Source organism: Dipteris shenzhenensis, chromosome 33, assembly GCF_047967505.1.
Source record: "Dipteris shenzhenensis isolate YYH24624 ecotype China chromosome 33, Dip_SZ_1.0, whole genome shotgun sequence".
Classification (NCBI taxonomy): domain Eukaryota; kingdom Viridiplantae; phylum Streptophyta; class Polypodiopsida; order Gleicheniales; family Dipteridaceae; genus Dipteris; species Dipteris shenzhenensis.
In genome coordinates, this window is record NC_141628.1 from 11,690,095 (window position 1) to 11,710,884 (window position 20,790).

Sequence of the window (20,790 nt, forward strand, 5' to 3'; positions counted from 1 at the left end):
ATGAGATCCTTCTTCCGAATGAAAATCTCGAGTCGATGTTGTGGAACACTAGGTTTCTCCTCCAATCTCATGTATGACAAATCTCAGGTTGCCTAGGGACCCATTGCGAAATGGCTTCATCTTTCATAGGATAGGCTGAAGAAATGTTGTTGCTGCCGTGGCTTTCCATTTGTATTCCTTCGTTGTTCCTATCTCTGTTCCTTCATTGGTTTATATTAAAGAGCATGCAACTAGTTTGTATTGAAGAGCATGCAACCTTCAACGATCTTTCTACAACATCACTTTAATCACTTTGGAAATATTTATAATATTGGATCACTCTGATCACTTTGGAGCTTTGTATCACTTTGGAAATAACTATAATATTGGATATATATATGGACATCATCATAGCGACACACATTATCATAGTGACATCTCTTCCTCTCTCATTAGCATTATCCAACCACTTTATTTCAAATCTTCAACTCAGTTTAATCGAAATCTTTCATCTCACATTATGGTCGTTGGCCTATCAAAGGACACTATCTAGTCACATAGCTGAGAAAACATCACTTCAATCACTTTGGAAATATTTTAATATTGGATATATACAGACATATAGATATATATAGATATTTGGAATCTTTCATCTGACATTAAAGGACACTGTCCAGACTCAAAGCATTCTCTTGTCATACTATGTGCTACTGATCATCATAGCAACATCTCTTCCTCTCTCGTTAACATTATCCAAAGAGATGTTGCTATGGAAGATAAGTTATATTTTTTGCTTTTGGGATAAAATCAGAATCGCTGCCGTTTGGCTGTAGTGAAAGTCGCAAGCAGAGGGGGTACTGGCAAACTGTTTTTTCTATTATGGGGGACAAGAAACATAAGAAGCAGCCTTCATATACTACAACAATAGCTTCACCCTTGCCTAACACTAGGAAAAATGAGGTCATTATTCTTCTACAACAGCAAGTTCTCCTTAAAAAGGAGAACAATGAGATGAAGCAAAAGTTCTAGGAGCTAGAAGAGAGAGTAAAAGTGGCTGAGAGCAAACTTGAAAAGGCAAGCCCCATTGTAGCTGATGAAGTTGTCTTTAGTCAAATTGAAAAGATGCATCAGAAGCTCAAGGGAGAGATCTAAGAGAAGCTCAAAGGAGAAGTAAAGAGCTCCTTAGATACACAGATGCCTACTCGACTACAAAAGGAAGTTAAGGAGCAAGCCAATAGACTATGGAACTCAAGAATGCTCAAGATTGGAGGTTTAGCACAGACAACTAGTACATAGTGGAAGACTCTTATGAAGAGACTCATGAGAAAATCAACAAAGCTTTACCAGGAGTCGAATGGGAAGAACTAGATTTTAATATTGGAAAAGCAAGAGTGCATGCAATCCTTACCTTCGATTCAAAAGGTGAAAGAACTCAGATTGTCAGACAATCGAATAAGCTAAAAGGATTAAGCATGTCGATGGTAGAGGAACTCGCAAAAGCTTAGCTAAAGACTAAGACCTCAGAGCTTGCAAAAGTAAAGGCGGCTAGAAAAGAAGGAAAATGGGCTATCTTTCGAGATGACAAGGCTTTGATTAGAGACGTCAAAGCCAAGATCAAAGACCCTCAATCTATAACTGATGTATGATTGGATTTTCTTTTTGTCTCAGTTTCCTTTTGTGCATCTTTATTAGTTGAACAAGTTGTATATGCTGGAAGTGATATAAAACCCTCTTTCTTGGGGGGGGGAAGAAATCTTCATCTCACATTATGGTCCTTGGCCTATCAAATGACACTGTTTAGTCACATAGCTGAGAAAACATCACTTCAATCACTTTGGAAATATTTTAATATTGGACACACACACACACATACATACATACATATATGTATGTATGTATGTATGTATGTATCTTAACAACTGCACTTACATTAAGAAATGTGAAATAAAAAAATAAAGCAAGATACATGGAGAAGTGTAAAGAATGAATTTAAATTAAGAAATATTGTACAATGACAATCCTCTCTAAACAGATGGTCGGTGGAGACTAGTCAAGAGGTACGTACACAAAAAAAGCCCAAATTCCCTTTCAAAAATTGAATGGGGCTTGTTTTGTAAATCCCACGTATATCCCAAACAACCACTGCACTAGTGGCAATTACTATCCTAGTTTGCAACCAACCACCACACTAGCAACTACTTATCCTACACTACCACCATGCTATCCTAAAATTGTTGCAAAGTGCTATACTAAAACAGTCCCAGTTCTCTTTGTCTATTGTCAAATTTTAGCCACTGGGCTGGTGACCACAAATCCTAAACGAATGAATTGTATTGCATTCATCTTGTAATGAAGCAAACCGCCACACTAGTGGCAGTTAATCTCCTAGCATAAAACCAACCTCCGAGCTACAACCAACCAATGCTATACTAAAATGAATTGCATTGTTGCAAAGTGCTATCCTAAAATAGATGCATTGCCCAGGTAAACTTTGGAGAACATTAATAATTCAATAGATTACATATAGTGTACATAGATTACATCTCAAAGAATCCTTTTCTTCAGTGGTGGGCTAGTTCCACATTGCTTTGAGCAGGTCACATTTTTTAGCTCCTTGATTGTAGGCTCATCCCTCCTTGCTCCTTTCCTAAACATGGTTGGTTCCTCCCTTTAGGGCTAGTTCCACATTGCCTTGGCCAGGTCACCTTTTTGAGCTCCCTGATTGCAAGCTGGGCCCTCCTTGCTCCTTTCCTACAGGGGGCTGATTCCGCATTGCTTTGAGTAGGTTTTTTGAGCTCCCTGATTCCAAGCTCGGCCCTCCTTGCTCCTTTCCTAAAGGGGGTTGTTTCCTCCCTTCAGGGGCCCATCCCCTCCCTTCATATCACTTCCTCTTTCCTTCTTTTGAGCTCCCTGGTTGTTGCAGGCTCAACCCTTCTTGCTCCTTTCTTGAAGGGAGCTAGTTCCTCCCTTCAGGCTCCTTTTCTTCGGAGTCGGCAAGCTTGGGCTTGGCTTCTTCAATTCAAGCTCCTTATGTTTTGTAGATACATTTTTTAGCTCGGTGTGTCCAAGGGGATCCATTATGACAGGGGATAGAAGTTGCAAAAGTGACATTAAATTTTTCATCTATAAGACTAAGTAATGGCTAAAAAGTGACATTAAAGTTAACTTCTACTAGCTTTTAAAAATAACAAAAGTTGGCATTAAAGTGGGATTGTATATAGCTCAAGTCTTACATTGAGGAACTTGTATCCATCAATGAAATTTGTGTCTAAGTGTCTATCAAAATACTTAACCGTACTAGTGCTCATATTACATAGTGTGAAGAATTCATCAGAACTTTTAAGTGTAATAGTGATATTATACTTGGTGTTTTAAAGAATAACTTATAAGAATAGCTTGGTGTTTAAAAAAGTAACTTCTAAGAATATTATTTACCAAAACATTTTACATAATAACAATATCATCATTTAGGTGATAAAGAAATAAAGAACACATATAGTAGATATCAAAATGAAATATTAAAATATAAAGATGTTACATGGAGAGCTTTCCAAACAACATTCAAAGAAATATATATTGATCCAATGTCTTACTCTCATTATTTGCTTTAAATATACAAGCATCCTTAATGTAATTGTCAACGTGATCTGTTGCATAACCAACTCCTACTGGTACATCATGAACTCTAAACATAAGATCCAAACTAATTATTGTACCTAGTTCAATTGTCTTTGGAGTCCTTATGTAATATCTTTGCTTGCTATCCCCTTTGAAAAGCATCAGCATACAAAGATACATTCAAGTAGATAAAGACATCATTAGTAGATTATTTGCTTTTAACATATCTTCATTTAAAATATCTATGCATTTAACATATCTTTATGTAAATTTCTTTTAAAAGCTACGATTGTTGCAATACTGATTAAGTAAAATAAATAAATTTGACTTACTTGACAAACACGGATCTCATTTTTTTACACTACTGTCTCTTTTACTCCGGTCATTGATCCGTCAACCTTTTAAAGTAAATTAAATATAATAACTCATAGTGCTTCATGCAAATGCTTTCTACTTTACTCAATTATTCATAACCTTTTGAAAACACTCATGTATTTATTAACATCCTCCAATATATGAAAGTCTGTGTACATCTTTGACATAAGCACATATCCACAAGCATCACTGGGATTCAATTGAACTAGATTATCAAATCCTTATCTATATTTCCATAAACCCTGCAACTAGTGACCAAAGCAGTCCAATGAATTATATGTTGATCCTCCCAAAAATAAATTTCACTTTAAAACCATAAAGTGGAGCTATAAAGAAGTACCTGACAACGAAGATGTCAATGTGTTAGTCCAGTTCCTCAAAGTGATGGTTGTATCAAACAATGAAGAGCAAAAGAAAATATAAATTGTCATGAAGGTGGCAATTTGATAGAGTTTGATGGCAATGACAATAGTATTCTCAATAGAAGCAATGTGAATAGTATGTATGCAAGATTTCATGGACAAAATTTGTCACCTACACAAGCCCTTCAAGTTCATCCACAAAAAATATTTATCAAAGTGATAGCCTATACTCACTTTGTGATGACTTCAAAGTCCACCAATTACATAGTACACTATAGAGTTGAAATGACACGGAACCATATGTGATTAGGTCATTATGAAACAAAAAGAAAACCACAATCAAATGCATCCTTAGTGATCCTAGGTTATAGTGTATCTTCTATGCTTTGAGTGCTACAAAGTAGATAAAACATTAAGACTCTAACTCTTGTGCAAGACAAGCATATGATAGTGCTATGAACACCAAGGCATGCTCTTATATAGGCATTGTAGTTGGAAAACAATCCCAGTCAGTAAACCAACCTATGAGTAATGGACAAATAAATGTCAAACAGTCTATGAAATGTGTATTCACAAATATGTCCTATACATATTGGCACCTCAAAAAAGGCTATTGTAGGTGACCACGCTCCTTACCTATATTTGCAATATAGGCTAGCATTAGCCAAATGAGCTGGATCTAGCCAAAACTCCCAAATATGTATAGTGGTAATTCACATATACTATCATGGTTGGACATGGAATCCCATAACTAGACTATGCTTTTGAGTGCCCTTACACCTAGCCAGTAGCCTAAGGACTCCAAGCCTACATGAAGCATGCATGAAAGTATTGTGTTGGATATGTGAACTAGACAGATTAAGTGTTACACTAACCTATATAAGGGCATGATTGATTGAGTGTTACATGAGGGTAGTGTTGTGGGAGATGTGAACTAGACTCTAATAATAGCAGTCTGAAGCTTTAACAAAAGAGAAAGAGTACGTTGCATATCATTGTGAACATATAAATTAGTGTTTTGTCAAGCATCATTTATTGAAGGTAAGAATGGAACACACAAAATAGCATGAACACACAAAGGCTCGTTATATCTTTGCATATATGTATGTATATGTGCATATGCATATAACACGTTTAATTGCGCACCCTCATGCCTATTTGTACTCAAACATTAGACTACTTCTGATTATGCACCTTTGTAAATAGTGCATGTGACTAAGGGATCGTGTCTGAACTAAAGTACATGAATAAAGAAAGCTAAAAGAGAGTCAAAGGAGAGAAGCATTGGGGTGTAAACTACCTCTCTTTACTACTGGTTGCAAAAGGCTAAAGGTACAAAGCTTATTCCAAGATTCAATGAAGAGCAACTTGTTACCTCACAGTAGCTACATATGGTGGCAATCTTCTCCCTAGCTACTACCCAAATTGCATGTGAGGACTAGTAAGCAGGCTACTCAACTAGAGTACATGCTGCTACCCCAATTGCTACTGCTCTATTTGATAAAGAATTGAGGCTCCAAATATCCCTTTTCATAGGCTTTAGTTCTCTTTATGCTCCCAATGGGACATCCATAAATCTCTTCACTTATACCAACTGACATAGAAGAGTTGCTAATGAAAATGTAATCTCATTGACTGGCATCTAATTATTTTGCAGTCCCACAGGGGGCATCTAAAAATCTCATCCCTCACTCTAATTGTCATTGAAGAAGAAGATATACAAAGGAAAAATTTGAGAAATATTTAGAGCAAGAACAGGATGATGGTAAAAAGGTTTGATCTTCAAAGACTTCAAGATGAAAAAGATTCGATGCTTCTACTGCAACAAGATGGTGCACTACTCCAAGGTGTATAGAAAGGTAGCCATTTGGAGGACTATGGAGAGCAACAACAAACCCACAAAAGAGATCAAACCCTAAAGAAATGTCATCATTGACTACTTATCCATCACCAATGAGGGATGCAAGACAAGCACATGCATCCAAATGATGTTTGGTTGTAGATAGTAGCACCTTTTGACATGTGACTTCAAAAGAGAAGGGTAAAGCTCTCCTGATTCAAGATTAGCTATGCCATAGATGGCATGGGCGTCTACTGCCATGACATGGCTGCCTATGTGGTAGCTCTACTATCCCACATTTGTAGGAAGTCAACATAGTCAAAGCAAGGATAGGATGACATCGGCATGTATGGGGTACACAAGATAGCTCCAGTCTTTTCAAGGTAGTAGCACTATCCAAAAGCTAGTCTAGGGTTGCCACATGGATGCGTAGTAGGTAGAATAGGTGCTATAGGTATCTAATACCATGTAGCAAGTTGGGGTTGATCATTACAGTGCAGGTCTAGTTGGGTGACATATGGCTTGTCGGTAGCTTGTCGTTGTAGTCGAAGTATGGTGGCAATCTGTAAGCCACAATTTGATTCGTTCCTCTAGTAGTCCTATTCTTACATAAAGGGTGATCCCCCTCATTCCACCATCATCCAAGACAATAGGAGCCCTTGTAACAACAATAGAAGTACCTCTACTTCCAATAGTGGTATGCACAGCATCTCCAGTTAGTCCCAATTGATGCAGCACTACCAGCCAACCATGCAGTAGGTCCAGGAGCCCACCCCCAGCTCCAACAACCCGTTTGCAGTAGTTCTTATTAGAGGTTATCATCTCTTGATGTACCATGGTTAGGGTAGAGAATGAGGACCTTGCTTATGGGTGTGACCGCCCTTTGAGAGGTTAGGGTAGGATTGGATTAGGGGAATGCAGTTAGCCAGCACCCTATGATGGATGGATAGGTAGGCTCTAGCCATCCTTGGAGAGCAGGTATCCTTATTTAGAGGGAAGCCCTTGGTTGTGTTACCTACATGTCTTCCCAAGAGGACTACGGGGCAATATGTGGTGCCTATGGGTCTATTGTTTGGCTACATGGCATCCCATAGAGGAGGGATTCAAGCCTATCTACTAGTATGCCTTTTATAGGCCATGTTGAGGGGCCTATAGGCCACCCCTAGGATGTAGGACCCAACATGTTTGGTCGGGTTCCTATGGAAGCAGTACAAGGCCATATGAAGGGGAGTTCCAACCTATCGTCCGGCCCTCTACTAGCTGCTCAATCGGCTCTAGAGGTAGGGGGGGAAGCACCTCACATGGTTGCATGGAAGCCCTACCTATAGGGCAAGGGATAGGCCCCTAGAGGCATGCCAATCATCCCATATGGGGCTAATGGTCAGCATGCTAGACCAACTGACTCGAGGGGGTGGAGTGCCTATATATAGGCATCGTCCTCATTTGGTGGAGTATCTCAGTGTAGCATCTCTTGTACAACATTTAGTGGAGGTTTTCCTTAGCAGTACAAGGGTTTTTCTTGAGATTCCTTGCAGACTCTCTTTGTCTCTCTCTCTCCTTTCAGTTCAGTTTGTGTGTAGTTTGTATTTCTCTCTCCTTTTTTGTTCAAGTTCTATTGCACTTTTCACAGAATAGGTTGGCTAGAGACCCAAGAGCCAAGGCCAAAGCCATCACACTGAGCGGAGTTTTAGGGCTATTGTTTGGAGGTCTCTTTGAAAAGGAGTGTGTGGAGGTGACAATAGTTTGGGTGTCAAGGAAGGTGTGGTGTCTTTGAAGGGTGTTTTCATATTCAAAAGGAGGTGTCTTCAAGGGATGCGACATTGAAGGTGTGAAGGTACCTAGACCCCAAGCCTCTTCATTATCTTCTCCATCCCTCTCCTCTCTTTCTACGTCAATCTGCTTCTCTACCTTCTTTCCCATCCACGCTCTCTTCTCAGTTTAAGTATCTCTTCAACCCAACATGACAACCCTTGCTAAGATGGCATAGAGCAAGGTAAAAACACCTCTGTTACCTACCTTTCCTCTGGACCGTCAATTAGATGGACTCACTTACAGTGTGTGGCAGGTCATGATGGAGGGTGTCTTGAATTCATCTGAATTAGCAAACTTTCTATTAGTGGGAGTTGTCAGGCCTAATCCCCTTGTAGAAAAAAGTAGGGATCCTATCTGAGACCATGTCTCAACTCTGGGACTGAGTCAATGCAAGGGTAAGATCATTTATTTCCTAAATTGTATTCCTCAGATGACCAATCACGTGAAGCACGATGCACAACAAGGATGTGGAAATACTCATGCCCGACATGTAAACAATACATGATCCATGTCTAATTTTGCAAGCACAAGGATATTACTCTCATTAAGGCCTCTACAAATTGTCATACCCATTGAGAACACACACACACATCCTAGAATCATACCAGTGCATATTTCTAACACTCATGCACAAGCATGTTAAGAATGCTGGAAATATGTATGCTTGACAAAGAAAATGATACCCAATCCACATCAAAATTTGATGCACATGGTCATTAAGTCCTATGAAAGTTATCATTCGCATCAAACACATACACATATGCTAGAAGCACATCGATGCAGTTTTTAGCACTCATGCACTATGCGTTGTAAGAAATGTGGAAATATAGATGTACATGGTATCTGATCCACATAAAACTTTGCAAGAACAAGGGTATTAATCTTATTTAAGGCCTTTTCAAAGTATCATGCCCATTGAAAATTCAGTGTGAGCATGAACTTGCATTCGGAGCATGAACTTGAGACCGATGTTGGGCAAAGTGGAAGCCCAACAAGGGGTCACTGGATGTGCCAGATAGTTCTGCCCCTTACCAAAATATGAGACTTTGGCCACCACGGTTTCATCAAGGAGGATGTTGGTGGGGTCATCAGATCACGGTGAGTGGAGACGATGGCAACTTAGAGATGATTTGGTGTTGTAAGCTAAGGTAAAGAGTTAATGCGCCAGGTGGCTAAGGTAGAGAGTGTGCAACCGGTTGTTCTTCCTGATTTCAATGGGCTCCCAAAATAGCATGTTTCTCTATGCTAGAGTTCTGCCCTTAATAGGGCAGTGCTAATAAATGGGTATACACGCACGAAAGTCTTACAAAATAGCACGAAAGATATAAATGGATATACAAGAATTTAGATGACAGTGGTGGATAAGGTGAACTCTCTAGATGCTGTTGAGCAGGTGTGAGCATGAACTTGCATTTGGAGCATGAACTGGAGGCCGATGTTGGGCAAGGAGAAGCCCAATAAATGGATATATACAAGCATGAAAGTCTTACAAAAGGCAGCTAACTCAAGACACGTGTATGGCTGACAGGGAAAGCACGTGGAAAGGGGGAAGGGGCTCCCGTGTTGAGGGACACACGGGTGGAGTGATAAAACACGTGTGGGATGGTGATATGTCATATAGTATTCCGCCCATCGACGTGCAAAACAAAATCTAGCGACGATCTCCATTCCCTCAAACACCGCCACCCTGCTTTCTATCATCACGCCCACCGCTTCTGCATGTTCATCCTGCGCCGAACCCATCTCAACCAATGCCTGCCTCTGGAGCTCCATCCTTCAACTCCCTCCAGGTTCTCTCTCTCTCTCTCTCTCTCTCTCTCTCTCGCACACCAATGCCTGCCTCTGGAACTCCATCCTTCAACTCTCTGCAGGTACGTGATCATGAGTGATGTGATGATGACAGAGACAGTAGCTCGGAGAGACATGCAGCTTGTGCTTGCCCCCCCCCCCCCCCCCCCCCCCTCTCTCTCTCTCTCTCTCTCTCTCTCCTCTCACAGACACACACACACACACAGGACACACACACACAGTACGCACACATGAGAGAGAGAGAGAGAGAGTGTGTGTGTGTGTGTGTGTGTGTGTCTGAGAGAGAGAGAGACTACATAATTATGTGTGTGTGTGTGTGAGAGAGAGAGAGATAGAGAGATTTCTTACAAAAAAAGCTGCGTGCGTGCGTGCGTGCGTGCGCGCGCGCGTGTGTGTGTGTGTGTGTGTGTGAGAGAGTGAGAGAGAGAGAGAGAGAGAACCTGCATCATTCTGTAAGATCATTGAATTAATAAGGGAACCGTTTGAGAAACAAATTGTTGTCAACATATTTTCTCCCACACAGACACAATTCGTTCTTTCAATGAGCTTACAGAATTATGCATGCTTCTCTAATTTCGCTTCCCTTGGAACGGTATTTAGTTTTTTTTTTCAATCCCGCCCGCTTTTTCGTCTTCTTCAATTTGTATTTTGTTCAACTACCGACAATTCGAGATCGCCCAAATCGGCCAACGTCGACTAAATTCCTATCTTGAGTCACTGTGTAGAATTCACCTATCTGAAGCATAAAAGTGTTTAACTTTGCAGATGTCGCAGCATGCCGTAATTGGACACTCAGGCGCCGCGCATGATTCATCTCTCGCAAATTTATTTCACATCGGGAGCAGGGAAACAAAATCGTCTTCTCTTAGCTTCAACAGATCAACGCCTAGGATATCCGCAAGCTCTCAGGAGAATGGGACAGTGAAGGGTAAGCAAGACAGATGGGCGGGACTTACATATGATGTGTCAGACGATCAACAAGACATTACCAGAGGAAAGGGAATGGTGGATTCGTTATTTCAAGGAGCGGTGGGAATGGGAACCCAAACAGCCGTCATGAGCAGCTATGACTATGTTAGCTCCGCACAGCGCTTGTATGGACCTTTCTCAGCGTTCGTCCAAATTGTTCAATCATGCTTCATTGAAAGTTGATCCTAATGTGCCTAAGCATGAAGGAATTGAATACAATTTATAAAGTGCTTCTCTATGCATGCAGTCATTCCTTATTTTTATAAATTCACAATTTTTTTGAGACACGTGTAGATTCATTTTGGTTACGGCTCAGCCATTCATGCGTGCGATCTATTGGGTTTTGCTTGAAACCTGTCTCTGTCCGCTCACCGCATGTCTGGACTCCATCTTGCTTGAGTCACGAGGAACGCTTCGCACAGAACATGTCTAACCAATGTCCTGTTTCCTCATCAGCTACTCCAGCATGGATAACATGAAGGACGGCTATTACATTGCCCCTGCTTTTATGGACAAGTTGGTTATCCACATTGTTAAGAATTTCATGAATCTTCCCAGTATAAAGGTAAGTACATACCCCGAAGGCTTTTGATTGCTGACCGTTGCAAAAAGTGCTTAAAATTACTGACTTGTTGGAATACAGGTTCCTCTCATTCTTGGTATTTGGGGAGGAAAGGGACAAGGGAAATCATTTCAATGCGAACTGGTCTTCTCAAAGCTTGGAATCAAGTAAATCATGACGTTCTGTTCCTTTGCTTGTCTGAACTTGGAATGCTGAATCAGCTTCATCGTTAATTAAAAATATATAATTATGGCCAGATGTTAACTTCCAACGTGATCATCTTGTATACAGCCCCATCACAATGAGTGCTGGTGAGCTGGAAAGTGGTAATGCTGGGGAACCAGCAAAGCTGATTCGGCAAAGATACCGTGAAGCTGCTGATATTATTAAGAAGAAAGGACAGATGTGTGTGCTCTTCATAAATGACCTTGATGCTGGAGCGGGAAGGATGGGTGATACAACCCAATACACAGTCAACAATCAAATGGTGAACGCTACACTCATGAATATTGCGGATAACCCCACCAATGTCCAGCTTCCTGGTGTTTATTCAAAGCAGGAAAACTCCCGCGTGCCCATTGTGGCCACAGGAAACGACTTCTCTACCTTGTATGCACCATTGATCCGTGATGGCCGTATGGAGAAATTCTACTGGGCCCCAACAAGAGAAGATAGGATCGGTGTATGCCAAGGAATTTTCAGACCTGATAACCTGCATCCAGATGATGTGATCAGGCTTGTCGACAAGTTCCCAGGGCAGTCTATTGGTAAGCATTCTTATCATTTTTAATGTGAAAGCAATGGCTTCTCTATGGGATGCACAAGGCATCTAAATTTTCTGATTTCACAGATTTCTTTGGTGCAATGAGGGCACGAGTGTATGATGATGAAGTGAGGAAATGGGTTTTGGAGGTGGGTCTTGAGAACATTGGCAAAAGCTTGGTCAACTCAAAGGAAGGACCACCAACCTTGAGGAAACCCAAAATAACAATAGAAAAACTGATTGAATATGGAGTTCTTCTGGAGATGGAACAACAGAATGTCAAGCAAGTGCAACTGGCTGGCTTATATCTCAGAGAAGCTGCTCTTGGGGATGCAAATAATGACACTTGAGCTGACAGACCTCACCTCGCAAAGGTAATGGACCGTTTTGTCACTTCAATTCAAGCGATAACACTACTATGCATAAGACACCTACACATAGTAAGAACCAAATAGACTTGAACTCAAACTAGGATACTGTCATCTCAGTTGCAACAGACTGCATGAAGTAAAAACCTACCTTGAACCTCAAGCAAAGATTCCATTGCATGGTGAAAGGAATGGTTGCTGGGTATTTTGAAAAACCCTCCATATTTAGAGCATGCTCTTGTGAAAACTTCTTTCTACAGAAATATTTTCATTATGTTGCTCCATCAACATTGAACAATCCACCTAACGCTTCTCTCAGAGCAACACCCACTCAATTTCAAGCACCTCTACACAATTATTTGTGTCCACATATATTATTTATTGAGTTGATATAATATGCCACAGTACATGAGCTTAACCTTTCCTATCTGGATAATTGGTTCGGTGAAGGGATGCATGCATTCTGTCTCTTTAATTATTCAGTGAAATAGTGAGCTCTTTGTCAGGGCTATTTTCTTTCTGATTGTCCAGTGTGTTTCCACTGGTGCCTTGTACTCTCAATAGCTTTTATAACCATGATACCCCCTTCTCTAAAAAGTTTACTTGGGAAATGCTCAGTTTCAGGTTATGAAAGTGCTTTGATGTGCATAACCTAAAGTAGATTTTCATTTATCAGGATTGCCTCAAGAGAAAATGCATACTTTGCAGGTGCTGTGTATATTAATCCAACTGACAATGTTCCCTTTATATTTTTTTAAATTCCTTTTTAGCTGTACGTTGTCTTAGTGCTCCAACTACCATTGGTGCGTCAAGCCTAGTAGAAGCCATTGCATACTGAAAGCTCTGAATCACTGTTGAGCTGGTGTCTTTCTTATATATTCCTCCTTTTATACATTGAGGGGTTCTAATTAGAACTGTCTCTGTGTGTGTGTGTGTGTGTGTGTGTGTGTGTGTGTGTGTGTGTGTGTGTGTGTGTGTGTGTCTGACTGATGTATTTGGCATACTTAGAAATCTTTTCCTGATGTATATTTTAAGCTTCCCATTTTTCATGGGTTAGCTCTCTGGTAACATAAATCATTCAAAGTTTTCACCCCAAAAAAAAAAGAGTGTGTGTGTGTGTGTGTGTGTGTGTGTGTACATACATCCACACACACACACACACACACACAATTTTTTTTTTTGGTGAAATATATTTAGCATAATATTTCATAGAACAGTCCCATGAAAAGGGACAGCCAGTTACAAAGCATAAAATAGGTGCCTTAAGGATACCAGGAAGAACTCACATGAACACACACACACGCATGCACACACATATATATATAGAGAGAGAGAAAGATGTAATGCACATACATACGTACATCCATGTATGCATGCATGCATGTGTGTGTGTGTGTGTGTGTGTGTGTGTGTGAGATTGATCTCAAAATTTGGTGTTAGGTTAAAAGAGTGTCCATTAATTTGGATGTTTGACTGGACGCTGTTACAACCCACATGGAAAAAATGACCTTCTATCTTTTGTGTGTGTGTGTGTGTGTGTGTGATTGATCTCAAAATTTGGTGTTACGTTAAAAGAGTGTCCATTAATTTGGGTGTTTGACTGGACGCTGTTACAACCCACATGGAAAAAATGACCTTCTATCTTTTATATGATTTTGGAAGCTGAATGGCAATCTGGGTGAGCCAGTTAGTCGAACATTCCTCTGCATGTGGTTCTTGCATGTGGTTCTTTCAAATGATTCTTCAACCTCTGGAGATACTGTGTTCCAGATGCCTCCACAGAAATTATCTCCAATGAAAGTATGTTGGCATGGTTTTGAAGGGCGAGGGCTTCATTGCTAAGATGCATGGAAGCAAGGAACAGTTTCTCTTCTCGCTTTTTTGGCCAACTAAACTGCCAAACTGGTTGATGGATAAGAGAATTTGCTAATGGGTCATCTCATGGTCGTATACAGTTAAGGATACCTTCTCTGCAATCGTGACACGAGGAGGACGAAGCCATGGTTTGAGTTCTGTGTTGGAGGAGCTGCTGGAAGCAATTACCCTGTAATTGTTCTCTTCCTACTTCTGGTTAATCGTCCTTCCCCTTATCTTGCTATTGCATTCCTTGTATCATGGCCTTTCCCCGATCCATTAGATCTGCATAAGCATGGCCTTCCTTTGGCATGAGGAGGACGAACCCATGATTGGAGTTCTGTGTTGGACGAGCTGCTGGAAGCAATTACCCTGTAATTGTTCCTTCTTACTTTTGCTTAGTCATCCCCTTATCTTGCTATCGCATTCCTTGTATCATGGCCTTTGCCCGATCCATTAGATCTGCATAAGCTTGGCCTTCCTTTGCTCCATAAGATCTGTCCTCCACAAATTTTTGGAGGAAGGATGGAATTAACCTGTTAGGGTAGGTATCTCTGAGAGAAGATGGCACCCATGTCCTGTGCTTCCCGGTCTCAACACCACCACAGCCTAACAGAGGCCACAGTCAAACTTGACTAAAGGAGTACTCGTACTGGATGAAAGGGCTGGAAATCTGCCCACCATTGAGTTTAGATGGTACTGGCAATGATTTAGATGATTTCAACACTTTACATTCTGAACTCCAAAGTTTTCCCATTGAGACTGGCAAAGATTTAGAGGGGATGTTCACATTTTGAAGTCCAAAATTATTCCCAAAGCTAAATTCTGCTTGCTGTGCAGCAACTAACGGCAACTAGCAGATAGATTTTGCTGAGACTGTAGATTTATTTACCTTTGATTGCATGGATCCAAGGCCTTCTCTTTGGGCATTTCCCACTCTGATGATCTGGGTACAAACTTCTTGGACCTGATGTAAAAGTCAATGGTGAGGATGAAAACTGATGTATGACTGCTGCATGGCTCAGAACTCATTGCTCAAATGAGAAAACTGTTGAATTTTCATTTTGAAAGAGAAATTTGCCGTGCACTGTTAAAGCTGAAAAGCATCAAATTGCTTCCTAAATGATGAGGCCTGATAGAGAGACATGTTGCAGTGAATGGATAAGGAAATAAGAGTGCCTTGTCTGTGTTGACAAGCTTAATGTGGTCTTACCTTTAACCAAATTGGGATGTCCCTTGCCTCTTTGCTGTTCATGAGCACTTGAATACTCGAAAACACACTTGTAGGCGTGCTTCACCAAAGCTAGGCTTCTACTACCTCTGGAAAAGAATGTAAAATGCAAGAGAAGATGGGCTGCTTTCCCATGCATGCCATATATATATATATATATATAGAGAGAGAGAGAGAGAGAGAGAGAGAGAGAGAGAAAGCGCAAGCAACACATGAGGTCCAAATCTAGGCTAGATGAATTCCTAGCAGATGACTTTCAATACTTGGAGCGCTTGGAGAAGGTGTTCCAAAAATGTGGGGAGACTCAAATCTCCCTTAATCCCTACAAATGTATGTTTTGTGTCTTTTTATAAGTATTGTTGGGCATACCATTTTGAAGGAAAGTGGTCATGAAGGAGGAAGGCACTAATCTATATGGGACTATCTCCATTTGTCACATGTCATTCCCTTCATTCTAGGGGGAAATTTGTGCTTGTGTTTAAATATTTGTGTGTTGCAGTCATGGAAATTGATTGTAATGGTTTAATGTTCTTTAAAAATGTCCAACTTTCCGCAAACATTGTACAGTCCCATTTGTCCTTCATTCAGCATTGTATTTTCCACAGGCCAATTGGACACCATGATGTCATGTGCTCCTCTCTCTCTCTCTCTCTCTCTCTCTCTCTCTCTTTCTCTCTCCTGTAGTTCAGAAGGTCTATATGGCATGCATGGGAAATCAGCCCATGTTCTCTTGTATACATCTTTTCCAGAGCTAGTATTTCTCTCAACTAGCATCATTTACCCGAGTATGGCCCTCCATTCGATGATGAGCGTGATCTTTTCTCAATCTTCTCCGGCGAGGGTAATCTTATCCATCCATGAATGAATACATATCATGCTCTGCCAATTTATTTAGAATGCTATTGGTGAAGGGTAGAATGCTATTGTCTCTCCATTCTGTTTCCTATAATCCAGACATATCCTTCCTTTCTTCTTAGATACTATGATGATGGGAAACAACGATTTGCTTCAGCCCACTGCATAATGAATCTTGCCCTTGGTACTCATCAGTTTCAGCCTTGATCAAATTTATATAGTTGGCGTTCATTCGATACCTTTGCTACTTGATGGGTTTTGCATTTGGGATCAGAGGCATTTGGTGCTAAATCAAATTTATTGGTACACCTTTTAGATTTTCTATTCCCATGCAAAAACATTCTTGTATTGTGAGAATCATAGGCTTTCTCAATGAACTCTTCACACAATTCTTTGTTGATTTGTATCAACTTCGGCTCTCCGACCAATAGAGTTCTTTGATGGCTCGTCCTTTGTGATTTGGCCAGTGATGTTGATCCTTGATGTAATGGAGGGCTAGGATGGAGGCTTTTTTGGAAGGTGGAGATCAACCTTGAAAGATGAAGGGCCCGAATTGAAGCAACTATTTGGAAGGCTCAGGTTGCATCATCTAGTGCTAGAATCTTCTCCCTTGGATCCTCTATCACATCTAGGGGCCACGGCCTAGATTGGAGCACCTTTAGCACTCATCTCCTCCCTTGGATCTACAATCAAATCTATGGCCCAGATTGAAGCGCATTTTCCTCTCATTTCCTCCATTAGATCTTTGTGTTGATCAAGGGTGGATATTATCTTTTAATGGTATCCCTTAGATCACACCTTGATCTAATGGCTGGGAATGCTCTACCTCAAATTCGAATGTATCCCTTGGGTTGGAAATTAGATCAAGGGCTAGGAGTGAAGATCATGGATCTCAACTATGGGTTAGATGTCTTCCCACCTCTTAAATATTTTTTCAACTTCAACATGACATTGCCCCACCCTCAGACCACTCTCATTGGTACACCTCAAACTGCTCTCTAATCCCTTGAAATTAGGAAACACTAATTCCAGGCCCTTTTGAGACACCATTTCTTCCCTAATGCACTCTCATGGTATCCATTGTATGTATCAGTGCATTATTCATTGTGAGTAACTTTAATATCCATGGCATATGCTTCCTCCAATTCTAAGCATTATGCCTTACACTCCTTTGTAACTCTTCTCTTTGCCATTACTATCTGCATCGGCTTGCCTTTGTTCTCAATTTTGTTTTGCTCCAATAGGCTACTTTCCATTCATTGTTACTATCCTTCTCTTCTCTGCCACTATACTCTAGTCTTCCTTGCTGTTATTCGTCATCTAATTGCATTTCTAACTCTTCAACTTGTTCCATCAAGGGCTCTTTCTATCTTCAATGCCTTGGTTATTTCAGTTGCCAACTTCTTTTCTTCTTTACTGGCTCATATGGCTCCTCATGATTTGTTGGATCCTTCTGTTGAGAGACCACGCTCAACATCATGTGATGATTACATGTGCATAGCACTAACACATATAGAGTGCTATAAAGGAAAGGGTTAGATGCCCTAACCCTAACCCTAAATGCGTTTGTATATATTCTACATTTTCAACCAGATCTAGTGTACAGTTAATCATTTGTGGTGTGCTCTCTAGCTGTGCCCTCTCTCCTCATCTCCACTCTTCTCCTCTCCCCTCTTCATATTTTGTCATGGTATCAGAGCATGGTTCTACCTTCCACTGAGGCGCCATCCTTCTTGTGAGAGTGAGAGTGACCGAGAGATTGAGAGATTCTCTTGAGTGTTCTTCAAGCATGTTCAATTCCGTCAAGAGAAGATTCTCGTTCATTGTATGGAGAGAAAATTATGTCCATTGGTTCTTTCCATTGCGTTGAGGGAATTCCATTCATTGAGAGTTGTTCATTCTTCTTCTTCGAAAGATTTTCAGAGAGAGTTTTGTGACCATTTTAGAGTCTATTGTGTAAGAAATTTCTTTCATATTCTCAAGACTCCAAGAGAGAAATCTCGTGACTCTATTCTGTGAGAAGAAAGATGTTTTTTGAGAGAAAGAGAGACGTGTGAAAATGAGGGAATCCACACATAGCCAAAGCAAAGACTCGCTCCTTCAAATCTTTCCCTGAATCTTGGAGACTAGTAAAGCAGAGAAGTTGTCACAAGAATCGAACTCCAAGCTACCATCAACAGACTCCAAGGCCCAACGCTCCATAGCAAGCAATCCAAGCGGCTCCCTGGTCCATCGATCGGCTCAGCCTCTCCAACGAGCTCAACCCTAGAGCCTCAATGGCTCTAATAGCATATGTTGGAGACTCAAAGGACTCCATACAGCCTGACGGCCAAGACCCTGTGTAAGGCACAAGCAACAACCACCTACTTGCTTCTACAACGACCTCTCCAACGAGGCAACGACACATGAGACGGCTCCCATCGCAAAGACCGATTGAAGGAAGCTCCAACTGCCTGCAGTGCAAGTCCTCCAACGAGGCGGACCTCCAATAAGGTGTAGTCAACCTCAACCAGGTCCAAAGCAATGGCTGGCTCTCCAAGCTCAGCGCCTCCACACTCGACGAGACGCTTCAGCAAGGATAGCGGCACAGAGGCTAAGCCGTTACGACATCTAAAGCGTAGCTACAGTATCTGAACCTGAGGTGTAGTAGACTCACCCCACCATCAATGTCCTCTTGCACACGGGCAGCTAGACAAGCTCTAAGATGGTCCACCCTGCTCGTTCTCCTCTACGGTTCACAAACGGCTAGCCTCCAGCCACGAACAATAGCAGGCTCCCACGCACATGAAGGTGGTTGATGAAGGCATCTGGCTAGTCATCTAAGCTATCATTGTAGTAGCTCGTTGAAGCGCAAGAGCTCCATCGACCAGCCCTTCTCAAACCGCACCTGCCTCCAACCCGTAGTGCCAACGAGCCTCTCCAATCGGGCATGCCTTCTTCAATGCACAGCGATCGGCTCCTATTAGATGACTTGTCGACCACAAACCTATGTCCAAATTTCCATTGTTAGAATCTAATAGATTTGACAGAATCTTTTCTTATCTTACCCTCATGGTTACCACACACAAAAGTGTGGTCTAATTGCTAACACATGGCACTTATCCACATAGGGCCATGTCAGTAGGGCCAGAAACACACCATGTCAACAAGCTTATCCTTTCCACGTCAGCTTACCTTATCTGCCACATCACCTAGGGTTACCTAACCCTGGGTACTTTTAACTACACCCGTGTGCCATGTCAGCACTCTGGGTCCCATGCCACATCATCCGACTCACCTCACCGTGCCACATCAAAGTGTCCACCTCAACTGCCACATCATCATTGCCATGTGGCACTGACCCCTGCAAGCACAGTCTCCTACCAGGCACACTATTGACACACTGCATGTGACCACTCTTGCCACCTCAACATAGAGCTCCACAAGCATAGTCCCTGTTAGGCACAGTCACTACATGTGACCCCTTGATTGCCACATCATCATTGAGCACTTTGCACCCCTTTTGCCCCTCCACATAGATCAAGTCATATCTCTTGATCCAAGAAGAATTTGAGGACGCTCCAAACAGGAAAATTGCTCGATTTTTCATGCTATACGTGCTCGTCACATAATATGCACATTTTGGCACAAGTATCACTCACTTTTGAGCCTCGCCGACAAATCCACTTCCTTCACGAGCACATGATTTGATTTCACACACACATGCCATCATTGTAAAGCCTATTCCGCTATTTTTCAAATTTGTGCACATCATTTTGGGCCTTGTAAAGCCTCTTGGCTATTCCCAAATCATTTGCCACAAGCTTTGTAACATATTGGATTATATATTACAGTTCTACCTTCACCGACAGTTCATATTTCACTTGCCACAGTCAGTGTTTTGCAGTTGATTCAGACAGAGAATTTCATAGACAGTTTGAGTACATTTTTTGCACCATGTCTAACTACAACTAGCAACCTCAATCTTGAGGCATCTGCTAAGCTAGACAACTCCAATTAGGGCACATGGAAATATCGAAGGGAGACTGTTCTTGTACTTTGAGACAAATGGGAGTATGTTGATGGATCTACACCTAGACCATTGGATGATCCAACAAGCAATAGCTCTACTCCACCTGTTGTCACAGCACCAGTAGTAGCAAGATCTTCAGCTACACAAATAGTTTCCGCACCTGTAGCAGATCATGCCATGGCCCGAGCACAGGAAGAATGGGACAAGAAATACAAGTATGCATATCATCTGATCAAGCAGAATGTGCAAGATGTCATGCTAGGATAGCTCAACACCGTCGACATCAAAAAAAGCATGGGATATGTTCGCAGCTCTCTACAAGTCCAAGAACACTTCCATGATTCTCACACTGAGAAATCAAATCAACCAGAGTTTTCACAA

At 41.3% G+C, this 20,790-nt stretch overlaps 1 protein-coding gene across 2 annotated transcripts; it reads left to right on the plus strand.

The window, feature by feature from the left end:
• Positions 1–9,647: 9,647 nt before the first annotated feature.
• On the plus strand, positions 9,648–13,008 carry LOC147879692 (ribulose bisphosphate carboxylase/oxygenase activase 2, chloroplastic-like). Of its 2 annotated transcripts, none has more exons than XM_087371486.1 (6): positions 9,648–9,776; positions 10,561–10,889; positions 11,221–11,329; positions 11,408–11,493; positions 11,618–12,093; positions 12,177–13,006. In XM_087371486.1, exons 1-6 carry the CDS (start codon positions 9,738–9,740, stop codon positions 12,437–12,439), a joined length of 1,302 nt encoding a protein of 433 aa, XP_087227612.1. In that variant the 5' UTR covers positions 9,648–9,737; the 3' UTR covers positions 12,440–13,006. The 2 variants fall into 2 exon arrangements, with proteins under 2 accessions (XP_087227612.1, XP_087227611.1); XM_087371485.1 differs by having other exon boundaries at positions 9,666–9,857; positions 12,177–13,008.
• The last annotated feature ends 7,782 nt before the right edge of the window (positions 13,009–20,790 follow it).

Excerpts from the sequence above, each read along its gene's own strand:
- LOC147879692 (XM_087371485.1), top strand. The coding sequence starts at position 9,738 with ATGCCTGCCTCTGGAGCTCCATCCTTCAACTCCCTCCAGGTTCTCTCT. Across the intron at positions 10,890-11,220 it reads GTTAGCTCCGCACAGCGCTT|CTACTCCAGCATGGATAACA; the intron begins GTATGGACCTTT and ends TTTCCTCATCAG. Across the intron at positions 12,094-12,176 it reads GTTCCCAGGGCAGTCTATTG|ATTTCTTTGGTGCAATGAGG; the intron begins GTAAGCATTCTT and ends CTGATTTCACAG.